The 26,069-nt window shown below is 41.4% G+C and overlaps 3 protein-coding genes across 3 annotated transcripts; all 3 read left to right on the forward strand.

The window, feature by feature from the left end:
* The first annotated feature begins 77 nt into the window (after nt 1-77).
* On the forward strand, nt 78-4,039 carry gtf2h1 (general transcription factor IIH, polypeptide 1). The gene is made up of 15 exons (XM_020935177.2): nt 78-244; nt 569-729; nt 830-1,022; nt 1,172-1,337; nt 1,408-1,501; nt 1,634-1,783; nt 1,887-1,966; nt 2,033-2,166; nt 2,257-2,344; nt 2,415-2,503; nt 2,584-2,701; nt 2,804-2,894; nt 2,972-3,087; nt 3,163-3,255; nt 3,339-4,039. The coding sequence occupies exons 2-15, from the start codon at nt 576-578 to the stop codon at nt 3,423-3,425; spliced, it is 1,653 nt and encodes a 550-aa protein (XP_020790836.1). The 5' UTR covers nt 78-244; nt 569-575; the 3' UTR covers nt 3,426-4,039.
* A 128-nt stretch (nt 4,040-4,167) lies between these two features.
* On the forward strand, nt 4,168-16,836 carry hps5 (HPS5 biogenesis of lysosomal organelles complex 2 subunit 2). The gene is made up of 23 exons (XM_055155215.1): nt 4,168-4,424; nt 4,997-5,126; nt 5,210-5,320; nt 9,375-9,439; nt 9,502-9,694; nt 9,840-9,970; nt 10,074-10,292; nt 10,352-10,423; nt 10,687-10,775; nt 10,851-11,029; nt 11,420-11,578; nt 11,821-11,980; nt 12,437-12,554; nt 12,726-12,872; nt 12,955-13,023; nt 13,491-14,059; nt 14,561-14,681; nt 14,749-14,898; nt 14,986-15,105; nt 15,210-15,323; nt 15,442-15,548; nt 15,740-16,022; nt 16,449-16,836. Exons 2-23 carry the CDS (start codon nt 5,019-5,021, stop codon nt 16,507-16,509), a joined length of 3,345 nt encoding a protein of 1,114 aa, XP_055011190.1. The 5' UTR covers nt 4,168-4,424; nt 4,997-5,018; the 3' UTR covers nt 16,510-16,836.
* Nucleotides 16,837-18,145: 1,309 nt separating this feature from the next.
* Nucleotides 18,146-25,946, forward strand: epx (eosinophil peroxidase). Its single transcript, XM_020935008.2, has 15 exons — nt 18,146-18,373; nt 18,446-18,621; nt 18,790-18,922; nt 19,180-19,309; nt 19,394-19,600; nt 20,362-20,719; nt 21,772-21,932; nt 22,361-22,619; nt 22,772-22,942; nt 23,003-23,240; nt 23,334-23,545; nt 23,996-24,160; nt 24,220-24,303; nt 25,082-25,178; nt 25,267-25,946. Exons 1-15 carry the CDS (start codon nt 18,201-18,203, stop codon nt 25,319-25,321), a joined length of 2,619 nt encoding a protein of 872 aa, XP_020790667.2. The 5' UTR covers nt 18,146-18,200; the 3' UTR covers nt 25,322-25,946.
* The last annotated feature ends 123 nt before the right edge of the window (nt 25,947-26,069 follow it).

The raw sequence follows: 26,069 nt of genomic DNA on the forward strand, positions 1-26,069 counted from the left end.
CTCACTAGCGTTATGTAGATAGGAACCATATTTCTTAACTGTTGCGTCACATCGGAGCACTAACAGTGTGACACAGATTGAGGCAGTCATGTCGGCGCTGAGGTTTATGTGCTCCCTGTTAGAATAGTAGTTGACTATCTGTTTCGGTTTATTTAACGTTTTATATTTTTGTATGTAGAACAGATCGGTTTAAAACTATGCGTTGAGGGAAGTGACGCAGACTTTAGTTTTGATTCAGTTTGAGGTAAATAAAGTTTAATGCTACTTCTCATCCAGGCTGTGCTATTCTTAACTGCAACGTTAGCTAATAGATGTCTGGTTTAGCGTAAACTTGTATTAAAAATCCAATACCAACCAAAGCCACTACGTGTCCCCCGAATTTTGAATTTTCTAACAAAGCTTTTTGTTGCATACTATTTATTCTTTCTTGTCCCAGTGTATTATTGGAATATCCGATAAATAATAGACAAGGATAATTGTATTGTTATTTTTTCATCGGAGTGCCATTGCTTTGAAAAAAAAAAAAAAAAAAGAAAGAAAAGAAAATTACCAGTCTGTATTGTCTCAGGTTTGCCATGGCTTCGCTGTCAGAGGAGGTTCTTCTTGTGGTGAAAAAAGTTCGTCAGAAGAAGCAGGATGGTACACTTTACCTGATGGCAGAGCGCGTGGCCTGGGGTCCAGAAGGTAAAGACCGCTTCACCGTCAGCCACCTTTATGCGGACATCCGTTGTGAGTACTCTATTCAGTTCTCTGCATATGATACGATTGTAAAATATATTCTATTCTGCAGAATTCATTGATTTATTATGTGTCAAATATTCATATACAGGTCAAAAGATTAGTCCAGATGGAAAAGCCAAAGTTCAGCTCCAGCTAGTCCTTCACACTGGAGAAAGTACCACATTCCATTTTTCCAATGAGAGTACTGCACTAAAAGACAGGGAAGCTGCCAAAGAACTGTTGCAGCAGCTCCTGCCCAAGTTCAAGAAAAAAGCAAATAAGGAACTGGAGGAGAAAAACAGGTCAGATTGTATGGATGATTGTATGGATAAACATGGCTACAATACATTCAACATATTGAGTATTGCTAATCTTTATACCTAATCATTAATGCTTTGTACCATACACTTGCTTCAATATCTTTGTAATATTTTTGTTACTGTCTTCACAGAATGCTTCAGGAAGATCCAGTGCTCTTCCAGCTATACAAAGACCTTGTTGTTAGCCAAGTAATTACTGCTGAAGAGTTTTGGGCCAATCGTTTAAGTGGGATCAACAGCACAGATTCTTCTGTGTCTAATAATAAACAAGAAGTTGGCATTTCTGGAGCCTTCCTGGTTAGATTTGACATCAAAATATCAACTCGGTGCTCAATGCATACACGACAAATAACCATTTATCTTTCAGGCTGATGTTAGACCTCAGACTGATGGCTGCAATGGGTTAATATATAATTTGACTGCTGATATTATTGAGTCCATCTTCAGAACATATCCAGCAGGTAAATGCAGGATTTTATTCTTTAAATCTGTTATGCATTTTTCTTGATAACTTTGTGAAACTAAATGCTGTAGTATTCCCTCTCAATCAGATGTAAATTGACCTTTTAAGCATGTCTATTCATCTCTTACAGTGAAACAGAAATACAATGAAAATGTGCCTCATAACTTAACAGAGAAGCTATTCTGGACCAGTTTTTTCCAGTCCCAATATTTTCACAGAGACCGTATTAACACAGGATCTCAGGATATCTTCTCAGAGTGTGCCAAGCAGGATGAAAAGGGTGTGTGGTTGAACCAAACAACCTTGGAAGTTTATGATTATCCACACACGCCAGATTGCTGTTTTAGATTTTTTACAATTGTGATTTATGGAATCTTTTTCAGGTTTGAAGTCTATGGTTGTTCAAGGAGTGAAGAATCCACTGGTAGACCTTTTGTCCTTAGAGGATAAATCATTAGATGAGGTAAGATTGGTCAGAAAATAATTTTTAACAGTTGAAAAATATCTACAAAAATCATGTTTTATACAGGGATATGGTCTTAACACACCAACTCCCTCAACCTCCAATTCCCACAAGTCGGTGAAAGACAGCAGTAACTCTGCCATTATAAAGAGGTTTAATCATCACAGTGCTATGGTGCTAGCAGCTGGCTCACGAAAGGGGTAAAGAAAAACTGAAAAAATTATTAGCTATGAATATAATACTATTCTTATTGAATGCATAGTGTTCTCATAAAAAAACTTGCTTTGAAGGGACACACATGCTGAGCAGGCCAGTGAGACGAGCAGTACTGATGGAAACTCCAGGGACTCTGATCTCTTTCAACCTCCTGTTAAAAAGGTATACAGCCAAAACAGCACATGAATTAAAATACAAAATTGGTTTCAAACTGTATGCTTTTTCATTTCAGGTTAAATTACAAGAAGCCATAGAATATGAGGATCTTCGAAGAGAAAATGGACCAAAAACTGTTGCATTAAATCTTAAAAAGTCTGACAGGTACATTCTATAATATATTAATAAATGTGCATCGGCGTTTTACATACATGTTTTTTCTTTTTTTTCTTTGTACCTAAAAGATATGCCCATGGTCCAGTTCCTCTTCAGTCCCAACAATACACAACAAGTCAGGATATTATCAGCTCTGTCAACTTCATACAGCATGAGATGGCCAACTACAAACCCAATCTTACTCAGGTTGATAAGAGTCATATCACAATTTTGCAGCTTTTGGTAGCTAATTTATTTACCAAGGAATAGTTAAAATAGTAGCTACTTTCATTCAATTTATTTTTGCAGGTATTGTCCAGCACATCTGCTAGTTCTGCTATTGCTGCACTTTCACCTGGTGGTGTCCTCATGCATGGAGGCACACAGCAAGCCATAAATCGTAAGTGACAAAATATTGACTTTATACATTATCCCTTTCTGTTAAATAAATAATGATTTGTTTTATGTTTATTTTAGAGATGATCCCTAGTGAAGTTCAAGGAGAGTTGAAACATTTGTATGCTGCTGCAGGAGAGTTATTAAGGCATTTTTGGTCATGTTTCCCAGTAAACACACCCTTTTTAGAAGAGAAGGTACAATAAGTTTTGACATATTTGAGTATCTACAACTAGTTTTGTTTTTCATGCTTGCATTCTTTATTAATATAGGTCATAAAAATGAAGTCAAATCTTGAAAAGTTTCAACTGACCAAGCTTCGACCATTTCAAGAGAAAATTCAACGTCAGTATTTAAGTGTTAATGTAAGTTCCTAGTTGGATAAGATTTTACACAGTCATTATTTGTATATTTCGCTATTTTTATTTGGGTTTTTCATCATGTACAGCTGACAGGACACTTGGAGGAGATGCTGCAGAAAGCTTATAGCAAGTTTCAAATCTGGCAAAACCGGCGAATGATGAGGAAAACTTGATGCCTCTCTGGGTCACAATAGATGACTAAAAAGATGAAGTATGGACTAATTCCCTGTTGGTCCCCAGAACTGCTCCAACCCATGCACTGTTGGTTAACTGGATTCACAGTGCTTTTGATGGGGACAGACAGATGCTGCAACATGCCTGAACGTTCATTAGAGACTAACTATAAGTCAATATTACAAGAAACTCTAATTTAGTTTTCTTGATATATTTTAAGTGGTTGATAGATTTACCAATGATGGAAAAAATAGGACGTTGGTACGTACATGGTGTAAGATGACCAAATTGGAGGTGGAATAAGGAGGGCACTCAGGACAACAAGATGATCTACAGGCAAGATGCCAGCAAAGGACTGCCAACAAGTGTTTTCTCTCTGCTTTTATGTGACATGAGGTTCTGGGCACAGAAAGCCCCTGAAAGCACTGTGTTGAATAGAGGAACTACAGAGGAAAGAGGAAGTGACTACAGCAATACAGTTATTTTACACTTTGAGTGCATTAGTTTGTGTGCTCTTCCAGTCACTTTGTTACTGGTTTATAATGCACATTCTGTCTACACTGAAGACAAAAACTTAAGCCTGAATTAAAATTAAGCATACGCTTTTGATTAATTTGTGGTCTTTAGTTTGTGTATTTCCACACTGTAATGATTCACTGAATTTCTTGGATGGCCAAGTGTGTTCATGATTTTTGTCTGAATAATTAATTTTTGACAAAAACGTGTTGCCTACATTAAACAACAGATTTAATATATAAAGAAATATAAATTTGTATTCCAACTCTTGTGCGTAAACTGTGGACAAAGCCAAAAGGGGAGGACTGTAGCCACCATCACCGGAAGTGTACACGGGAGAAACATCAGCTGAGCAGTGTCACAAGGGAAAGTGGGGCGTGAAAATCTGCCGTAATAGGACTGGGCTCCTACACACAGTTTATATGTTTAAAGAGACGTGTGAGCGGGTTCACGTGAAGATACAATGCTGTTGCTTTAATTCGGTGAGATTGTTAAACCGTGTCTTTTGAGTCGTAGCTACCATGCATGTGTTAACCTAGCTAAAGTCGTAGGACAAGTGACCGACCCAGTAAGAATTTCTCATGGTATTGAAAAAATGTATTTTTATACTCTTATAAATGTTTGCCTGTCTGTTTATGCTTTGTACCGATGTAAAGAAAGATATTGTTAATGACAGAAAAATGAGCTCGAGTGTCAGCAGTCTGTCTCGTGACTCAGGCGGTTCAGGCACCTCTGCAACTTAATCAATAAAAGAATTTTCGCCAAAAATGGCACTAAGCTAGTGGAATTCTTGTTATGGAAAGGTTGTATGGTATAATTTCTTACTTAATAATGGGGGCGACAGACTGTAGTTTATTTGCTGAACTTTTCGTCCTCTGATCCACAGATTGGCGGTTCGAATCTCGCTCCAACATAAACATCGTGGGTAGAGCGGTCAGATCACGGATCTGTTAAAATAGGGGTCATATTTACTGTCTGTCGCCACATGAATGCAATCTCCACACACTTTCCAACAGTTAGATTTTGTTTACTGAATCTTTTTTTTTTCTTGTAGTTTTGGATTGTTACCCTTCAAGATGCCCTGTGTGCCACTTGTTCCAGAGAACCACACTCATGTACTTGCAGAGTTTGACTGTCTGGACCCACTTCTTGCTGCATTGAGACTGGACTCTGGCAGGCTCAAGGTTTCCCTTTATGATATTTGGTTTAAAGTCAAGAAGTAAAACAATTTCAAAATAAATATTGTAACTGATGTTTGTTATTGTAGTGCAGCTGTTTGGCAGTATCTAGAAAATGGCTTGCTTTAGGTACATCTGCTGGAGGTTTGCACCTTATTCAGAGAGAAGGGTGGAAGCAAAGGCTCATTCTCACTCATAAGGTATTATTTTTATATCAGTTGTATACTTAACATTTCTGTCAGTGACCAACGTGAATAAATAAAATAAACAATATGTAAACTAAATGCTGGCAAATTAACAATTTAACATGCATTATATTTGGGAATTGAAAATTGACTATATGTCTATATGACATCAGGCATTAAACTGTAAAGCTGTTCTTGCAACCCTCAAGATTCCCGTAACTTAAATCACCTGATTCCCTAAATAGATCTCGCTAACACTGGATTATTGTGCAGTTAGATGCAGGTCAGTGGTTGTGGTGGTTAAATTTATATCCATCCATCCATCCATCCATTTTCGTCCGCTTATCCGGGGCCGGGTCGCGGGGGCAGCAGCCTAAGCAGGGACTCCCAGACTTCCTTCACCCCAGACACGTCCTCCAGCTCCTCCGGGGGGACCCCGAGGCGTTCCCAGGCCAGCCGAGAGACAGTCCCTCCAGCGTGTCCTGGGTCTTCCCCGTGGCCTCCTCCCGGTGGGACATGCCCGGAACACCTCCCGAGGGAGGCGCCCAGGAGGCATCCGGAACAGATGCCCGAGCCACCTCAACTGGCTCCTCTCGACGTGGAGGAGCAGCGGCTCTACTCCGAGCTCCTCCCGTGTGACTGAGCTCCTCACCCTATCTCTAAGGGAGCGCCCAGCCACCCTGCGGAGGAAACTCATTTCAAGCGCTTGTATCCGCGATCTCGTCCTTTCGGTCACTACCCAGAGCTCATGACCATAGGTGAGAGTAGGAACGAAGACTGACCGGTAAATTGAGAGCTTCGCCTTTCGACTCAGCTCCCTCTTCACCACAACGGTCCGATACAGCAACCGCATCACTGCCGAAGCTGCACCAATCCGCCTGTCAATCTCACGTTCCGTCCTTCCCTCACTCGTGAACAAGACCCCGAGATACTTGAACTCCTCCACTTGAGGCAAAGACTCTCCACCCACCCGGAGAGGGCAAGCCACCTTTTTCCGGTCGAGAACCATGGCCTCGGACTTGGAAGAGCTGATCTTCATCCCAGCCGCTTCACACTCGGCTGCAAACCGCCCCAGTGCACACTGCAGGTCCTGGCTCGATGGAGCCAACAGAACAACATCGTCCGCAAACAGCAGAGATGAAATCCTGTGGTCCCCAAACCGGACCCCCTCCGACCCCTGACTGCGCCTAGAAATTCTGTCCATAAACACAATGAACAGAACCGGTGACAAAGGGCAGCCCTGGCGGAGTCCGACATGCACCGGGAACAGGTCTGACTTACTGCCGGCAATGCGAACACAGCTCCTGCTCCGGTCATACAGGGACCGGACAGCCCTTAGCAAAGGGCCCCGGACCCCATACTCCCGGAGCACCCCCCACAGGACACCACGAGGGACACGGTCGAATGCCTTCTCCAGATCCACAAAACACATGTGGACTGGTTGGGCAAACTCCCATGAACCCTCGAGCACCCGATGGAGAGTATAGAGCTGGTCCACTGTTCCACGGCCAGGACGAAAACCACACTGCTCCCCCTGAATCCGAGGTTCGACTATCGGCCGAATTCTCCTCTCCAGTACCCTGGCATAGACCTTACCGGGAAGGCTGAGGAGTGTGATCCCCCTATAGTTGGAACACCCTCCGGTCCCCCTTCTTATACAGAGGGACCACCACCCCGGTTTGCCAGTCCAGAGGCACTGTCCCCGACCGCCACGCGATGTTGAAGAGGCATGTCAGCCAAGACAGCCCCACAACATCCAGAGACTTCAGGTACTCGGGGCGGATCTCATCCAACCCCGGAGCCTTGCCACCAAGGAGCTTGCCAACCATCTCAGTGACTTCGGCCAGGGTGATGGATGAGTCCGCCTCCGAGTCCCCAGCCTCGGCCTCCTCCTCGGAGGACGTGACGGTGGGATTGAGGAGATCCTCAAAGTATTCCTTCCACCACCGGACAACGTCCCCAGTCGAGGTCAGCAGCCCTCCCCCCGCGCTGTAAACAGTGTTGGTGAAGAACTGCTTTCCCCTCCTGAGGCGCCGGACGGTTTGCCAGAATGTCTTTGAGGCCGTCCGATAGTCCTTCTCCATGGCCTCCCCGAACTCCTCCCAGCTCCGAGTTTTTGCCTCCGCGACCACACGGGCTGCAGCACGCTTGGCCCGCCGGTACCCGTCAGCTGCCTCAGGAGTCCCCCGAGCCAGCAAGGCCCGATAGGACTCCTTCTTCAGCTTGACAGCATCCCTTACTTCCGGTGTCCACCACCGGGTTCGGGGATTGCCGCCGCGACAGGCACCACAGACCTTACGACCACAGCTACAAGCGGCCGCATTGACAATAGAGGCCGAGAATGAAGCCCACTCGGACTCCATATCTCCGGCCTCTCCCGGAATCCGGGAGAAGTCCTCCCGGAGGTGCGAGTTGAAGGTCCCTCTGACAGAGGGCTCCGCCAGACGTTCCCAACAGACCCTCACTACACGCTTGGGCCTGCCAGGTCTTTCCGGCTTCCTCCTCCGCCAGCGAACCCAACTCACAACCAGGTGGTGATCAGTTGACAGCTCAGCCCCTCTCTTCACCCGAGTGTCCAAGACACGCGGCGGGAGATCAGATGACACGACTACAAAGTCGATCATCGACCTCCGGCCTAGGGTGTCCTGGTGCCACGTGCACTTATGGACACCCTTGTGCTCGAACATGGTGTTCGTTATGGACAAACTGTGACTAGCACAGAAGTCCAATAACAAAACACCGCTCGGGTTCAGATCAGGGAGGCCGTTCCTCCCAATCACCCCTCTCCAAGTGTCACTGTCGTTGGCCACGTGGGCGTTGAAGTCCCCCAGGAGAACAACGGAGTCCCCGGTCGGTGCACTGTCTAGTACCCCTCCCAAGGACTCCAAGAAGGCCGGGTACTCTGCACTGCTGTTCGGCCCGTAGGCCGACACCACAGTGAGAGACCTGTCCCTGACCCGAAGGCGCAGGGACGCGACCCTCTTGTTCACCGGGGTGAACTCCAACACACAGCGACTGAGCTGTGGGGCAATGAGCAGGCCCACACCAGCCCACCGCCGCTCCCCACGGCCAACGCCAGAGAAATGGAGAGTCCAGCCCCTCTCAAGGAGTTGGGTTCCAGAGCCCAAACTGTGCGTGGAGGTGAGGCCAACTATATCTAGTCGGTAACGCTCAACCTCCCGCACAAGCTCAGGCTCCCTCCCCCCAGCGAGGTGACATTCCATGTCCCCAGAGCTAGTCTCCATGTCCGGAGATCTGGTCGCCGAGGCCCCCGCCGTCGACTGCCGCCCAGATCTCTCTGCACCGGCCCCATATGGATCCTCCCGCGGGTGGTGGGCCCACGTGAGGACGGCCCCACGTCGCTCCTTCGGGCTGAGCCCGGCCGAGCCCCGTGGGGGGAGGCTTGGCCACCAGGCGCTCGCTGGCGTGCACCCACCCCAGGCCTGGCTCCAGGGTGAGGCCCCGGTGACGCCAATCCGGGCGACGTAACTGGCCTTGCTGGTGTACTCATCATAGGGGCTTCTGAACCATTCTTCGTCTGACCCGTCCCCCCGGACCTGTTTGCCTTGGGTGACCCTACCAGGGGCATGAAGCCCCCGACAACATAGCTCCCGGGATCATTCGGGCACTCAAACCCCTCCACCACGATAAGGTGACGGTTCAAGGAGGGGGTTAAATTTATATGACCAGTAAAAATCAGATAATCCAGAAATCAGATCTGATTGTCAAATCTGATCATCAAAAAAAGCTGGGGACATAGCGTCAGATATTCGGTGAATTTTTCTAGTAATAGTTGTATTTGGACAAAATATGAAGTTTCAGATAACTAATTCTTTCATTTTTGTGTATGCCATATTAGTTTGGTGAAGAATGTGAACAATCAGAAACAAATCAGATTACTTGTGGATGCATCTGTTTATATAACATTTCAATAACGTGTTAACTCCAGAAATAAGATAATTGTCAAATTTTTGGTGTGCACTACTTTTACTAAGTACAGTATATAAGGATGGTCATAGGACATGTATGTTTCATAGTATTACTCACTGGGGTTTATAATTTTTGGCAGGAAGGATCTATCACTCAGGTGGCATGTTGTCCCCATGATGAGGACTTCATTGCTGTTGCAACAAGGTTTGTATATTTTTTGGGGGTTACTTTTTGATAATTTGAACATTTGATTGTGTCTTATTCAGTCAGGGACTGGTGGTGGTGTGGGAGCTGCAACTGGAGCGGCGTGGCCGTCCTGAGAGAGTGAGTGTGTCCTGGGAGCACAGGGGTCAGGCCATCACTGCACTGTGCTGGGACACAAGTGCCCTCAGAGTCTTTGTGGGGGATACTGTGGGAAAGGTGTCTTTTCTCAGGGCTGGATCCTCTAAAGCAGGCAAGGTATTGAATACTTAAACATAGTATATTTGCAATAAGAAGATACTAGTGAGCTTAAACAATACTAAAGACAAGTTATTGAGGCTTTTTATTACTTGAATAAAACATATTTATAAATGTGCATTTTATTTTTATATTTTTGTTTTAGGGATCAGCCTTTGTTATTTTTCCAGTTCAAACGGTGACCACTGTGGATTCCAAAGTGGTTCAACTCGGCTTCCAAGATGGGCGCCTACTTGTCTCTTCCTTGAGTCGGTGTTACATTTGTGACACGGAAAAGTACGACTTATTTTCTAGATATGTAATGCAAAAACATAATCATCACAATTTCAAGAAAGTCTATGCTTCCATGATGTTTTTATGCTGTCATGTTTGTCTGAAGGGAGAAGTTCTGGCGTGTTGGAAATAAAGAGCGTGATGGGGAATACGGAGCTTGTTTTTTCCCCCAAAACAGAGGTTTGTTACAGGGACAGCCTCCTCTGCTGTATTGTGCACGCCCTGGATCTCGTGTGTGGGAGGCTAATTTTAACGGTGAGGTTGTGAGCACTCATCAGTTCAAGCAGCTCCTTGCTTGCCCTCCTCTGCCTCTTATCACAAACAGGTAAAAATATGTTATTGTTTTGAAGCTTTTTCTTTTATTAAATATTTTATTCTATTTAGGCATGAGCCTCAATACCATGCTACACAGAGGAGCCCACAGTCAGTGGCCTTTGCGAGACTACTTTATATGGGGTCAGCGTTAAACCTTTTTGATAATATTTCATAATATATCAATTGTTTTTATTTCAAAAATGCACTTTCAGACATAAGATTTGATCATATTATTGTGTTCCTTTATATACACATACATATTTGATAGCTATTGTCAAATAATAAATTTCCTAGATTAACATAGTACTTCTTTATCTTATTATTAGTTATCCTCTATTTAAATCTGGCAATCTGGGGCGTGACTGACAGTAATAACATTTACTGACTTTTATTTTTATTTATAGTGACCAAAACCTACTGACATGGACAGACTCTGCAATTTTTATCTTTACTCCTCAGAATGGCCAAGTGCTCCTGTGGTCTGAAGTAACAGGTAAGTAAAACACTACATTTTGTGTTTTTGTGATTATTGGCAACATTTAGCTGTAAGCCCTTTGTTCATTTTCAGATATTGCTGAGATTGTGGTTTACCGCAGTGAGCTCTTCTGTCTACATGGCAGCGGGCGCCTGTCCCACTTCACACTTTTGTCGGCGGAGCGATGTGTGGAGCGTCTACTTCGCAGGGAACTATGGCTTTGGGCTGCTGTTGTCTGCTGTATGTTCCAGCATGCCATCACTACAAGCAGGGTGAATAATATTTAAATGAGTTAATAAATAATTAAATTGATAATTAACAGTCGGTCAATCAGTCTAATATTATCAGTACATTCTTGGACATAGTGATTTATGGTATGTATCGTAAGTAATAATTTTGTCCACAAAGCTAATTTGGTATAGGATAAATTGTCCTGGGACGTGCCCACTGAATGCATTGTCACAACTGCTGCTCTTTTAGAGTGGCCAGTAATTCTCAGAAGTGTTCCAAGGAAAAGGCAGGCAAGCAGCTACGCTTCTGGGGTGCACAAAAGGCCATTATTGAGGCTGTACCAGGGATATGGTTATAATGTTCTGTGTCATTATATGGCAGATTATCTGTACAGTGCCAATGTAATGCATTTATAAGGCATGTGTTTTTAGGCAAGGAAATGTATTCCCATGGATCGCCTTGAGCACCTGAAGTCCCAGCTGAACCCTTCTGCAGCTGCAGAGCTGATTGGACAATTGGAAGAAGTGATCAATAAACTAGAGCCTCTGGATTCTGCTTGCAGCAGCCGACGGAGCAGCATCTCTTCACATGTGAGCCAAGAATACTATAATAGTAGTTTTTATCATGTTTGTCACAATATATTTACATTTAGTATATCCAGTGTAGCTAAAAATGTATAACTTCATAGTTCAGGGATGAATTCTTCCATTCAACTTTTTTTCTTTCATTAATAATGCATAGTTTAAACCAGCCTCGTTAAGTAGTCTCAAAAAGGAGACAAAATCTAATGATGAATCCAACCTAATACTAATCCCTTTTGTATCTGCTTCAGGAGAGCTTTAACGTCCTGGACTGTGGTATCTATCGAGTGATCAGTCGTAGAGGAAGTCAGTCTGAAGAGGAAACTGGATCCCTCATAAACCAGTCTGCGTCTGAGGAGGAGCGTCTCAAAGACTTCAGCTTTGTTCAAGAAGAGGATAATGTTGATAATGGTAAGAACAGACAGGCTTATGAGCTGAGCACTGGCTTCCAGAGAGGACAAAGTATAAAAAATAATGTTCTCAAATACACTTTTTTGTTTTCTATTTCTATCTATTACACTTCTGTCTGTTATATGTGGCTTTGCTTCCTCCAAGTTATATGACAAAAGAAAATTATTACAAGTTTTTACTTTTGCTAATAAAACATGCTTTTTTTAAATTATGAGACTGCTATTATGACTCAAATGTCACTTAAATCTGCATATTATCTTTCATACTGTTCCTCCGTACCACATTTCACAATTTATTTTTTCATATTGTGCAGTATTTAATTTCTGTTTTCAATTTAGTCTTGTATTGCACCTCAGCTCCACCTGCTTCCCTTTTGTCCTATCATTCTTATTATTCATGTCCACTGCTCCATCCATCTGTGTTTTTCCACTGGCTTTGGCCTCCATCTTGATTCAGATCCTCAGAGCAGTGAGCGTTTGGAGGTGGAGAGGTCGGAGCAGGCATTACCTTTTAACCTTCCTCTGTCATTTCGGCCAAAGCCACCACGAATCGCCCTACAAGCTGTCAAAGAAAGGTAACTTCTTCTTTCTGCATATGTTTTTGATAAAACTAACCAAAGCATCAATTTTAGACAACTTCCCTTTTTTCAGTGAATACGGTTACATTTGGATTTATAAATAGTGGTAGTTTCACTTTCCCAATGTGCTTTACTCTCACTCACATAACACGCAAGTCCGGTCTTTAGCGTTTCCAGTTTTATGAAGAAGACGACAGAGAAGATCAACACCCTTCAGATGAATTCTGAACTTTGGCCACGTCCTGAATGCAAAGATGGTCCAGTAGTGGAGATGCAGGCTTCTACGGCAGGGGACCCAGAGAAAATGGAAAATGTGTAAGACAAATTGTTATAGTCAAAACAATTTTATCAGGAAGTGAGTGTGATTTATGTAAAAATAATGCTTTTGCGTTTACAGGGTTTATGATGAAATGTCAAGCACAGAAGCAGATTTGAATGAACTGCAAACTGTGACAGACCACGCCATGTAAGCCAGTTTTATCTTGACATTACCTCATGTACATGCCGTGCACATCTGTTCATAGGCCTCAGATTAGTAAGAAGGCTGTACTTAGTAATAGTAATAGTAGTACTGTTGTGGGACTTTTGAGAGCACTTTTAGTTGTAGTTGTAGTTGTAGATTGTAGCTTCCACTATAGTAGTAGTTTAAAGATGCATTATGCAACTTTTGCGCACTATGCAACTTGTCTCCAACATCTTGACTTGGAAAAACATGTATTTTTACTGTGAGTGGGGTTGTCTCTCCACAGATCTAACCTGTAACTTGACCTAGGGTGTCACCTGATTTTCTCCTTGAACATATGGTTTAATGCCATACTGTGTAAAACTATTTGGTAAAGTAATAACCTCTGCATGGAATTAAGCAGATGACGGAACCTTCATCAGAAAAGTTACATAGTTCACCATTGAATTTCATGTGTTTTTATTTGTCAGAGCCCAAATCCAGGACCCATACGTGCTCCTTGACCCAGACAGTCTTGAAGAAACTTTGCTGGAGTGGCTACCTGTTTTGGAGAAAGTGCTTGGTCGAGTGGTTGAGCTTGAGTTAACTGTATCTGGAACTGAGTCAAACAGCAGTATCCCAACAGATGACATTGACAATCGGAACCCCTTCATCGACCAGCCAGACCATTCAAAACTTTCAAATCAGTTACACAGCAGCAATGACCACGGAGAGGAGGTTTCACATTGTGAGAGTGAGCTGGCACCAGATCATGAAGAAAACATTACTGAGGTTTCTAATGGTTTTCTTGTGGAGCCTATTCGAGTCCGTCCACCCAAACCAGTCCCTTCAGAGCTGCTGGTGAATCTGAGCCATCTGGCCATGCTTTACACTGAGCACAGCTGCTTCAGGAGGCACCAGAGCAGATACACTGTGAGCTGTGGCACTTTCCTCCGGCGATATTTCTTCCTCCTGGACCCAGAGCGAGTGAGGAGGATGTGTCTACGGTGTCACAGAGATCAGCCCGAGGTTTACTGCTCCTTCATCGAGGCCATGCAAGGTAGGGATGGCACAATAAAAAATAATAAATAAACAATAATATCATGATTAAAAAAGATGGACAATAATCATTCATGGGATATTTTACATAATTGTGATAAGATAATCACCATTTTATCACCAAAATGTGCAGGGAAAAGCTCCTTATCCATAATGTTCCCTTGATGATTATTGTTGTTTTCATTTACAACAAAATACATTACTATTAAAGTTTAATTATTATCATTATTATTATTATTATTCATAGCCATAACATTTTTAAACTGTCAGCTACTTTAAAAAAATATTGTGATATAATCTTTAATTGCAATTATTTTGGCCATGATAATAGTAAACCCTAATCCTTCTCAGCATCTGACCAAAAACCCTCAAAGAAATCTCCCATCCAAATTACATGAGATGCCCATGAAAACAGACTTGGTTTGGTACTGTTATGTCCTTGTCTGATTGTTTATTAAGCTTCACCTGTATTGATACCTATACCAAAACATTCTCCAAATAGAACAAACTCAGTCCAGTAAAGTGGCAGATGTTATCCAGAGAGGGGATTTGCAGCGGTCCCTGCGCAGCCTCAGAGAACTGCAGCCCTGTAGTGCCTCTGCTCTCCTGCCTCACTTGTACAGGTCTGTAAACCATTTCTTCATTTTAGATGGACTTGTATGGACTTGGATCTAATGTGTAATCCTCTAGGTTGTATGAGAAACATGGAGAGGCTGCTGTCCGCTCCTTATCCCAATTTTATCCAACTATTACTCCATCTGATGTTATGGCTGTGGCTGATCCGAAACACTTTTTGGCATATTTGGATAATCTGGTTCGATCTCGGGCCGAAGATCACAAGTAAACTAAGAGTCCTATCTTTATGTGAAAACAATATTAAAATGATTTATTTAGCATATATGTTTTAACTAAATTTTCTTTGCTCAGGTTATCATTTCTTCAGTCTCTTTTGGACCCAGAGTCTTTGAGGCAGGATTGGCTAGAGCTTGCACTCTCCAATGATGCACCTCAGCGTTCTGATACGCTGACCCCTAGTGGAGATCCAAGGTCTGAAAATTGCTTTATAACATGACAATTTCACACCACGTCTGTGGCAGTCCATATTTATTTAAAATGACATCAATCAAATGATTATATAAAATTCTGTTTAGGTGGCATTCCCATTGTTTTAGATGGGGATATGGACATCTTCTCTCTCTGCTCATTCGTCTTCCTGCTGACCTCTCATCGAAACAGGCCATGGCAGACAGTTGTCGGAATCATGGGTATAAGAATTGTTATGTTATGTAGCGACAATTGCTTAATGTCTTGATTGAATTCCAGGTCATAAAAATTACTTCATTATATTACTTTATATTGAAGATATCACTCTATGTGTGGCAGATATTGGATGGGCTACCTCTATTTATGTAATCAGCTACAGCGAAGATCAGAAGCTTTTTCCACCATTTGTCAACTGGACGACATCAGTCTTTTGGAGGAACCTGAGGGTAAAATTTATACTGAAGTAATCACCAGAAAAGTCTGAAGAAATACGATTGTGTGTTTTGTATTTACACAAAAATATGAATATACCAAGTTGTACCTGACTGTCATTATTCACAAACAGTATATCATTTTGTATAGATCCAGTGAACATAGAATTAATTAATTTGAACAGTTATTATCCTTTTTCCTGCAGGAGTGGAACCTCAAACACTGGAAGAGTGGAAGCTCCTGATTCAACTGTCCCAGCAAATTGTTTCTTCTGAGCACTTCCCAGGGCAGAATGGAGGGATTCGGTCGGATGACTCTGGGGTGAGTGCAGGGAAGGTGAGCCCAGAGACCCTGACACTCATGCTGGCTCGCAGCGCGGGGCCTGATGTGGCTCTGGACGTCCTGGAGGACTGTGGGGTACAGTTGGTTCTGTCGCCTCACTCCCAGCTCATCTGTGAGCTCCTCAGGGTCACTGAGAAGAGACAGAGGTGGGTTGACACAACAAGAAGTATGTAATGTACTGCACGATAACATGAATGAGGAATTTGTCATTTGAGTGCAAACATGCATACACGCCTGGCTTCATTATATCTTTATGAAGATGATAAATAGAATTATATTGAGCAGTTTGTCTGCTACACTCTTATTAAGCCTTAATAAATTGGTTAATTGATAATGAACAAATAGTTTATTAATAGTTTATTAAGTCTCTCTTCATTGTTTATTAAGGCGTATTTTACTGTGATTAAGATATTATTTACTTTGTATTTCTTAGTGACAAGAATCCTCATCCATGTTTCTCTTTCACAAAACGTTTTCGGTCACACCTGCAAAACATGTGAAATGGAAATACACTTTGAATACACTGTATATTGTAAGAGTTTTCAGGAGCTAAACCTCTCTTCTCTCCACAGGGCAATAATTCAGACCATGCTGGAGCGCTGTGACCGCTTCCTTTGGTCTCAACATGCCTGACACAAAGACACTGCTCAAAGCCTCAAGTCTTCCACTACTGAAATACTACTGACAAAGTTATGCACTGTGATGATAGATTTCCACATTAAGGTACATAATAATTTGTGTTTAATAATTGTTTTCACATAAAGGATATCCATATTGACCTTGATACATATTATATTTATTATTGTTTATGATAGTGACAAAATATTTAACTAATTTTAACTATCAAGCTTTCAGTGTTAATTCAGTCTGTTTGTATAAATAAGGCAAACGTCTTAAACCAGTATTCTGTATGGCATGAATTTTAACATGTTTTGAAATAAATAAAAACATAAAACATTACATGATTTTGTTCAGATGTGTTCTCCACTGAAATGAATTAAAATGGGGGTCAATAATGTGACAGAAGCTAATGACAATGTAATGAAATGGGAGGATGACTTGCTGCTAACACACACCTGGAGCTTCAAAGGAAACGTTGACAAAATACTGAAGCTTCAAGTATGATTTGTGAAAATCTACCAACTTTTTGGCCCTGTTCATAACACACATTAATACAGAGGTACTGTCACACTGACCATTCTGTCCGAGCTTAGGCTTTCTCCTAGCAGCTTATAAAAAACTAATCCAGTTTCTTTACTACGTTGGTGTTTTTAGTTTTAATGTAAAATTAGAGATTAAATAATTATTGTTGAATATTGAATGTAATTATGTAAATATGCACAGTGTAAGTTTTTTGGTGGAGGGTCTGCCACCTGCCTGTCTCAAAACTTGATATAGCTTTGCCATGTTTCACGGTATAGCATTAAACTCCAGGCAGACAAGCAGGTGATGCTTGTTGCTTTGTTGTTGCTATGCTTTGTTTTTCAATACATTATGTATTTCTGAGCAATAATAAGTAATGTAATAAATGCACAGTCGAAAAGTTTAATGCCACAGTGGACGATTCTAGGCAAAGTAATGGCAATAGCTCCATGGGCAAAAGCAGAGAACAGACACGCACTTGAAAAGTTACACAGTGCACCATTAAATGCTACACGGAGCCTTTGATTATTTCTACTATTGAGACTAAAACCTGGGAGATTATTATTATTTTATTTTATTTTTTTGACACTGAGTTTTCATCATCGCTGAGAGACAAAGGTAGGTATTTGAGTTGTGGGGATTGAGGTTATTAGGCCAAATGAGAGAGGCCACTGTTTGAAGTTGGAGTGCTGTCATCAGAAATTCAGATTAGGGGATTCTGCACATACTTGCTGGTCCGGGGCCCGGGGTATAAAGGTTAAACCTGATGCTCAGAACACCTGCTGCCACTAAAGGAGAGCAATGAGTCTCCAGGGCTGAATACATTCATAGAAATACAAATGGAAGCAACACATTTTGTAAGTGTATTTTGTTTACTGAAATTTAAAATATTAGAGGGTTTTATTATGAATTTGTACATTTTCTTTAATATTGTTTCAGATCTCCTTTTCGTTGCTGCTTGTCATAATTTTAATGAAATATGTTTTACTGAAAAATGTTGACAACAATACAGGTATGAGCCTTTTTGTTTAACCATTTAATTAGTGACACTTTAATGTTATTGACCTGTGAACAAAGTTTTATTAAATGTGTAATTATAAATCTCTGCTCAATAGGAACTGTGTTGCCACTGCTCTAATTTGGATGTGGATATTTCTATTTCACAAAAATCTGTTTCATCTATGAAAATTAAACTTTGCTTACTGGATTGTATATTTCATAATATTTTCTGTAATTTTGTTGTTGTTGTTTATGTTTATTTAGACAAGTTATATTTAGGATCTGCATTTGTTGAGGAAGCTCTTCAAAAGGCGATTGAGCTGACAGATGCTGCTTATGCTCGCACAAGTGAGAGGTGAGCTGCTTGGGTAATGCATGGCCTAATTTAAAACCCGTAACACTTGAGCATAATTTATATTCTTTTCAGAGTGAAGACGTCCCTGTCTGAGGGCACCCTGAAGCCCAGTGACCTGCTGGCTCAGTTCAAACAGACAGAGACCTCCGTCCGGACACACATTTATGCAGCTGAATTGTTGGACAACACAGTGGAGCTGATCAGAGAGATGGTCTACACTCACAGCATGGAGCAGCCACAACCACATGGTCAGTCAGATACATCTAACACAATAACATGTTAACCCTGTATCTCATAACAAAATCTGTTCTTTAGTCATTGATATGACTCAAATGCAGTGTGTATGTATAGATGTGCGTATATTAATCTAAAATTTGACTACATAAGCCGATGGAACATTTTTGCAATTGTACCAGGGTTGTTGAGTGACAGAGATGTAGAGAATCTGCTACAGGTGACAGGCTGCTCCTCTGAGCTGCAGAGACCCAAGTGTCCCTCTGACTGTCTCTCTGAGCGCTACCGGACCATCACAGGAGACTGCAACAACAGGTCAGCAATGAAACCATCACCATATCAACCCTACACCAAAACCAGGACCAGGGTTTTTGGTTTAATAATCTTGTATATGACATCTGGGATTAACTCAAAGATAAATCTGAAAATAATATATTATGAATTTTATATACTTATACAAAGGATTTGTTTTGGCAAAGTGAATCAAAAATATAACTTGTACTGGAATAAAATGAAGGTCACAGACGACTTGGGTGTAGGGTTTACCAATTCACCTGTATTTCATCAAACAGGAAGTATCCCAGATGGGGTGCTGCTAACATCCCATACTCCCGCTGGCTCCCTCCTGAATATGAAGATGTGTGGGGGGCTCCAAGAGGCTGGGACCCAGATCACACTTATCACAACGCCAGCCTTCCTCCGGTAAGCCCCTCCTTCTACAGTTTTCAGCAGAGCATGTCATATTTCTTTTCACCTGTTAATCTCTTGGACTTTGATATTCTCCAGGTGCGGCTGGTGTCCCAAGAGGTGCTTTCCACCCAAAACAACAAAATTTCTCTGGACTCCACCTTATCCCATCTGCTGGTGGAGTGGGGGCAGTGGATTGACCATGATGTGGTGCTGACTCCTCAGAGTCCCAGTACAAGCGCCTTTAAGTCGGGAGCAGACTGTAGCCACTCCTGCAGCCAGGACACTCCCTGCTTCCCCATACAGGTGCACCCACTGTCTCCACTGAGCCCACAGAGCTATAAAGTTATCCAACATTTGCACTGTCTCAGGACTAATACTTTATGTTTAGATACAGTGACGGTAATTTCCACATGATAGTTAGGGACTAGAGATATGAAGATTTTCCAGTTAATCACAATATATCATATGAATTAAGAAAAAATATTCAGCCTTTTTCAATTCAATCTATTAGGTAGATAGATAAATACTTGATGCTGAAAGGAAAATCACTAATTTCCTTAATAATAACAAGAATATACTATTGTCCAAAAAAGTACACAAAAACATTTATCTCTCACTCTTGACTTGACAGAAAAATTAAGTATTTCACAGTTTGGTGTCAATAATTATGAATAATCTTGAAATCATGACATTTCTGCTTACAATAATTTTAAGACTAGAATTTTATTTCGTGACATCTCTATTAGGGACCCTGGACCAATCTTATTTCAACTTTTTTAGTGGAGGTACACCTACTTGTCTTCACTGATATATTATTGCTTTACCTAATGTCACATAATATTAATGCTTCTATTATACTAATTTAATCAATCACCTCATCATGGACAAGCTCAAAATAAGTTTGTTTTTTGATTCAATTTGAGGTACTTTTTTTAGTATTATTTTATACTGTAAAAGGGGAGAAATTTGTACTGTCACTAGATATAGTAACAGTGTTTTACAATTAAAGGTGTTTGTTCTCTTAACTATTAAAATCAGAAAATGTCCCGACATTTTTGTCCCAGATCCCTTTGTCGGACCCTCGCAGTGGCATCCAAACCTGTATGCCATTTTTCCGGTCCGCTCCTAGTTGCTCCGAGGGCGTCCTGCCTCATCGCCACCGGGAGCAGCTCAACGCCATCACCTCGTTTGTGGACGCCAGTATGGTCTATGGCAGCTCATCGAGTCTGGCCTCTGCCCTGAGGAACCAGTCCTCCCCTCATGGCTCTATGGCTCTGAACTCTCAGTACTGGGATGAGGACCTGGCCTATATGCCCTTTCTGCCCCGAATTCAGACCCACCTGGATCCCTGTGGCCCCAGAAACTCCAGTGCCCCTCCCAGATCTGCTCCTGTGGGGAATAGCACGTCCTGCTTTCAGGCTGGTGAGAATGTACTAAACGCTGTGTTTGTCTGTTGTTTGTTCAGTGCTCTGGCTTGACTTCACATTGAGGCATTGTATGTGAGTGAAACCATTTGTGTGACCTTTCTTTTGAAACAGGTATCAAGTTACACTCATATCTGATGAATTTTAACCTGAGAGTAATGTACACTTTGCTTTGTATGCTTGAGTAGAATATGTTCTGTGATTGCCTTGCCATTCTAAAAGTGATAGGGCCCATATATCTATGTTAAAATGTTAGTTTCTCATTAAAGTTTTTGTTTTGTTCTTTTTTCCAACAGAACACACTCTGTTCCACCTTGTGATATAATATGGTAATACAGGGAATGCTCCACTGGGTTTTAAAGCCCCATACACCTTTATTAAAGATGTATGTATGTAGGTATGTATGTAGAACATGTGTGACTGAAACTCCAGATATGTGTTTGATGATTTAAAAGCATTATAATATGGCTAAAAGCTCACAAGAATCCATTCCAACAGAAATATGCTGTATTTATACATATGTTGAAGTTGAGCTGGGAGTATCAAGTTCAGATAAATCAGTCTACAATACAGTGCCCCATCAGAGTATTTGTTGTGGTAACCCCATCAGAATGGGTGAATGGTGGAGGTAGCAAATGAATATTACACAGCATGGATTCTTGTAAGTTTTTTGCCATGTTATAATGTCCTCAAAACGTGGAGTTGTGTTTTGATTCATTCACACATATGGTGCTAGTTTTCAAGTTAACAGCTACTTTTTACGTTTTGTTCAGTAGAGATAGTCAATTCCAGGACTGAAATCAACCAAATTATTATACGTGTGATTATAGGTGTATGGAGCTGAAAAACACATTGGAGTGCTTCCGGTATTACCCCATGACATCACAAGGTAGAACAGAGTTTGAGAGAAAACATTTTTGCACGGTTTGTGTGTTGTATATGAATGAAACACAACACCAGGTATCTTTTGATGAGGAAGCAACATTACAACAGAGATCAGAAAATAGCGTAATATATGCCCTTTAATAAAATACTTTTGATGCTGATCAGGTGACTCAAGGGCCAATGAGCACCTGGGTATGGTTGTCCTCCACACCCTGTTTCTGAGGGAGCACAACCGGCTGGTCAAAGAGCTGCACCTGCTCAACCATCACTGGAGTCCTGACACTCTGTACCAGGAGGCCCGCAAAATCATGGGAGCAATACACCAGGTACACTAATAATACTCACTTTGAGCTACTGAAACAAAAAATGTGAAATATTATATTAATTGTGGTAAGTGGCCATACCTTAAGGGTGAGTGGTTAGGCAAAAAATGCATATTATGATTTTCTTGAAGCCAGACCATAATTTTAGTTTTATCACAATTCATGTAAAGATAGTCAGTAGCATCTTTATATTGCCTTGAAGAGGGAACTAAAGTCATCTGCTTCTTCTGAAGTTTCACACATTACAGTTGGTTAAATCCACCTGTCACTTACAGTGCATTTCTGAGGCTGACCAATAGGAGGAGTGGGTGGGAGCCAAAAGCTACATTCAAGAGTAAATTTGTGAAACATATTTTTTATCACCATATTGCCCAACCCTCTCTCACATCTCAGGCAGATGATCATAATATACATTTTTTCCACTTTTTCAGATATTAACGTGGGAACACTACCTTCCACGGATCCTTGGTGACAGTGCTGTAACTGATCAGATTCCCCCGTACAAAGGCTATGATGCTTCCGTGGACCCTACCATCGCTAATGTGTTTGCTACTGCTGCATTTCGCTTTGCTCATGTCACCGTTCAGCCAATGGTGACCAGGCTGGGACCTGGCTACTCTACAGACTCCCAGAATCCCCCACTACCTCTGCACCAGTCATTGTTTGCCTCGTGGAGAGTTGTACAGCAAGGTAAAGACACACTTAAATACTAACTGCCCCTCTGACCACCACACACCACATGCACGCAAAGACAAAACAACTGTCCTAGCCTGAGCTGAGACTGAACTGGGAACAGTTCTGTATTAGTTCTAAATGATCTACGTAGAGTTTTTCATTTTTAGGAGGAATTGACCCAGTGTTACGCGGCCTCTTGCTTTCACCGGCCAAACTGCAGACTCCGGGTCAGATGATGGTAGAGGAGCTGACAGAGCGGCTGTTTCAGGCTCAAGGAGGGATCCCTCTCGACCTCGCTGCCCTGAACCTCCAGAGAGGCAGGGACCACGGGCTGCCAGGTGAATTAATTGTAATTTATTCATTTGTCACATGAAAAATAATATCAATTGTCTGTGTAGGTTATGGTACATGGCGTCGCTACTGTGGCCTCACGGTTCCCAACACCACGTCTGAACTGGCTGATATTTTGGGAAACTCCACCTTGGCCCATAAATTTCAGCTGCTATATGGGACACCACACAACATTGATGTTTGGGTAGGGGCCATCTCTGAACCTGCTCTGCCTGGAGGTCGAGTGGGACCTCTGCTCTCTTGTCTGTTAGGAAGACAATTCAGGACCCTTAGAGATGGTGACAGGTAAATGAAATGCAACAAACATCAGATCTACTTTTCATTTTGACATATTGGTTACTTGGTTAGTTGTCAGGCTTTATAAACATTTTTTTTTAGGTTTTGGTGGGAGAGAAAAGGAGTGTTCAGTAGCTCCCAGAGGAAACAGCTCCACTCTGTGTCTCTGTCTCGCATCATCTGCGATAACAGCCACATCACCTCTGTGCCTTTAGACCCCTTCACACGCACTGAGAGCCCCAAGGACCTGTTGTCCTGCTCCCACCCTCTTATCCCCCATCTGGACCTCAGCCCCTGGAAAGAGCCAGACAGAGGTGAGAGATCTACATATTTTATTCCCTAGTCCCTATCTTTTACAGCAGTTTTGAATATAACTATTCCATTGAACAATATCATAATTTAATAGCATGTAATTTTTTGAACATTTATGTCTCTTTTGTTAGTCTCTTCTTGTACATACATTTTTTTTTGTCTAAGCTGATGACTTGGTTGGTTGAATGTCTTGAATACTTTGTAGGGCTGTGCAATTCATGGTGTGGTTCGGAGCAGAAATCAGACTATGGAAAATAAATTGTCTTTGTTATTTATGTTAAATGGTGCTAATTAAAAGTCAATTATTATTGAGAAAAAATAGTAAGAATATGAATATTCATATTTTATCATATTGCCCAGCACTAGTATGTTGTGATGTTGTGAGGTATTGTCCTGAAAAACTAAATTACTATAATACAACAGTATATTGTATGAAATTCTCTTGTCTGTAGATCCAATTTGTGGTCTCATACCCCGGATTAAAGCGGGATACTCTCTGCTCTGCCACTCCATGGTTTTGTATGAGTGCCAGTCTGGTTACAAGCTGCTTGGGTCCTCATCTATCACATGTGACCCAAATATGAGAAAGTGGAGGCCTGCCCCACCATCCTGCCATGGTACACTCACAGTCTGCTTTTCCAGCTCAAATACTTCCTAATACTTTGCTTATTTACAGATATCAATGAATGTGAAGAAGAAGTTTCACCTTGCCCCCAAGATGGAAACTGTTTAAATACACCAGGTTCATTTTTATGCACAGGTATGTCTCTTCTTTACGGCTATTGCATAATTGGTCCTAGGCCTGCCATGATAACACATTTTGAAGCATGATGTATTGTTACAGAGAAATACAATGATAATATTTAAAGGTGCACTATCTAACTTTTTAGTTGTCAGCTTGTTTCACCTGCTTGTTTCTATGGATGTCATTGCTCTGCCTGAAATTTTTCAAGGATGACATTCAACAAGTTTACCTTACATTTATTTAATTACAGATTGTTTTATAGCTCAGAAATGCCTAAAATGGGCATTCTGACTGTGAGCGGGGCTGCTTCTCCACAGATTTGACCTGTAGCTTGGTTTGGTTTGGTCTCCATGAAGATAGAAAGTTAATACCATACTGTGAAGCATTCCAGACAAAGCAATAATATCTCCATGGAGAAAAGCATTTGATGGGTCCTCCACCAAAAAAGTTACACAATACAATACAACTACTTTATGCCACTGACACAAAGCAGGATAATCCCAATAAACCATTTTTATATAAACAATATCATTTAAAGGCCCAAGTGGCAACAATTAAATAGCAGAATTTAAAAATAATTAAGTTATTTATTCAACCCTTAACAACTCAGATCTTATAATATAACAACTCAAATAACAAAAACTCCCCACTACTGCAAAGAAAATTTACACACAATAAATATTGACCCCCAAAAAACATTGTTCCAGCTTTCAAATATTGAGTAATAAGCCAATATAGTAATTATCGTGATTAATTTATCCATTTTAACCCAATATAACATTTACTTTTTCAGATTCAACCACACCAACTACATCTTCCATTATTACTGCTGTTATTGTTGTCATTGGTGGTGCAGCTCTTTTGGTTATGTCCATGATCTGGTATCGAAAGTAAGTTTGCAAAGCTTCAGTTGCAGTTTGGAATACCATACATTTTTTGGACAAATTTGAAATAATTATATTTCTATTCCCTTTCCAGATATTTCCCCAAGAGAGAATTTGCCAATGCAAAATGTTGTCCAGCAAAAAACTGAATTTAGATACTGTTAATAGAATGGTTTATTTAGTCTTTTTGTCTATTAAGATTATAGAGAGATGACAAGGCCCTAACTCTATTGTACAATAATAAAGATATATTTCCCAGAACTCAAACACTGACTTTCTCCAGTTCAGGAAGTGCAATTTGCATTGACACACAGACTTCACTTTTACATGCTGTAACTCAAAACTATGTCTGTGAGTGGGAGCATGTACTAAAGATATGATCATCAAAAACATTTATCAACTGTTGTATTTGGAAAACAAAATACAATGACTATTTCCAGTGGTCTCCCATCCAAGCACTAAGCCTCAAAATCAGTCGATCAGATTTTTGTTTATGCATGTAAACATGGCCAATATATATAGCCCATGTTAGCAAACGGTTATCAATATATTAACACTCTTCAAAGAGTGTTAATATATTGTGTAAATGTAAGAAATAAAAAATATATATATCTTTGAGTTGATTCCGTGAATGCTCTCTTGTATTATTACTGTTGTTGACTAAAGAAACCTGGCAATATTTCCCCAGGATTATATGACTTATTCTTCAGAACCAGTTTGATGACTGTGGGCGTGGAGCTGTGCTTTTGTGACAAGCTAGTTCTTGTCAAAGAGCTAAATATGAGAGCAGTTACAAGAATTACTCTTCCTGCTATCCACGTGTGAATTATTTATTGCCAGCATCCACCACACTTGGTATGATCATAAAGTGTTAATAAAACAGGGACAGTACAAAGG

The sequence above is a fragment of the Boleophthalmus pectinirostris genome, unplaced genomic scaffold (assembly GCF_026225935.1).
Source record: "Boleophthalmus pectinirostris isolate CB_2022bp ecotype Guang Dong unplaced genomic scaffold, ASM2622593v1 HiC_scaffold_2, whole genome shotgun sequence".
Lineage (NCBI taxonomy): Eukaryota > Metazoa > Chordata > Actinopteri > Gobiiformes > Gobiidae > Boleophthalmus > Boleophthalmus pectinirostris.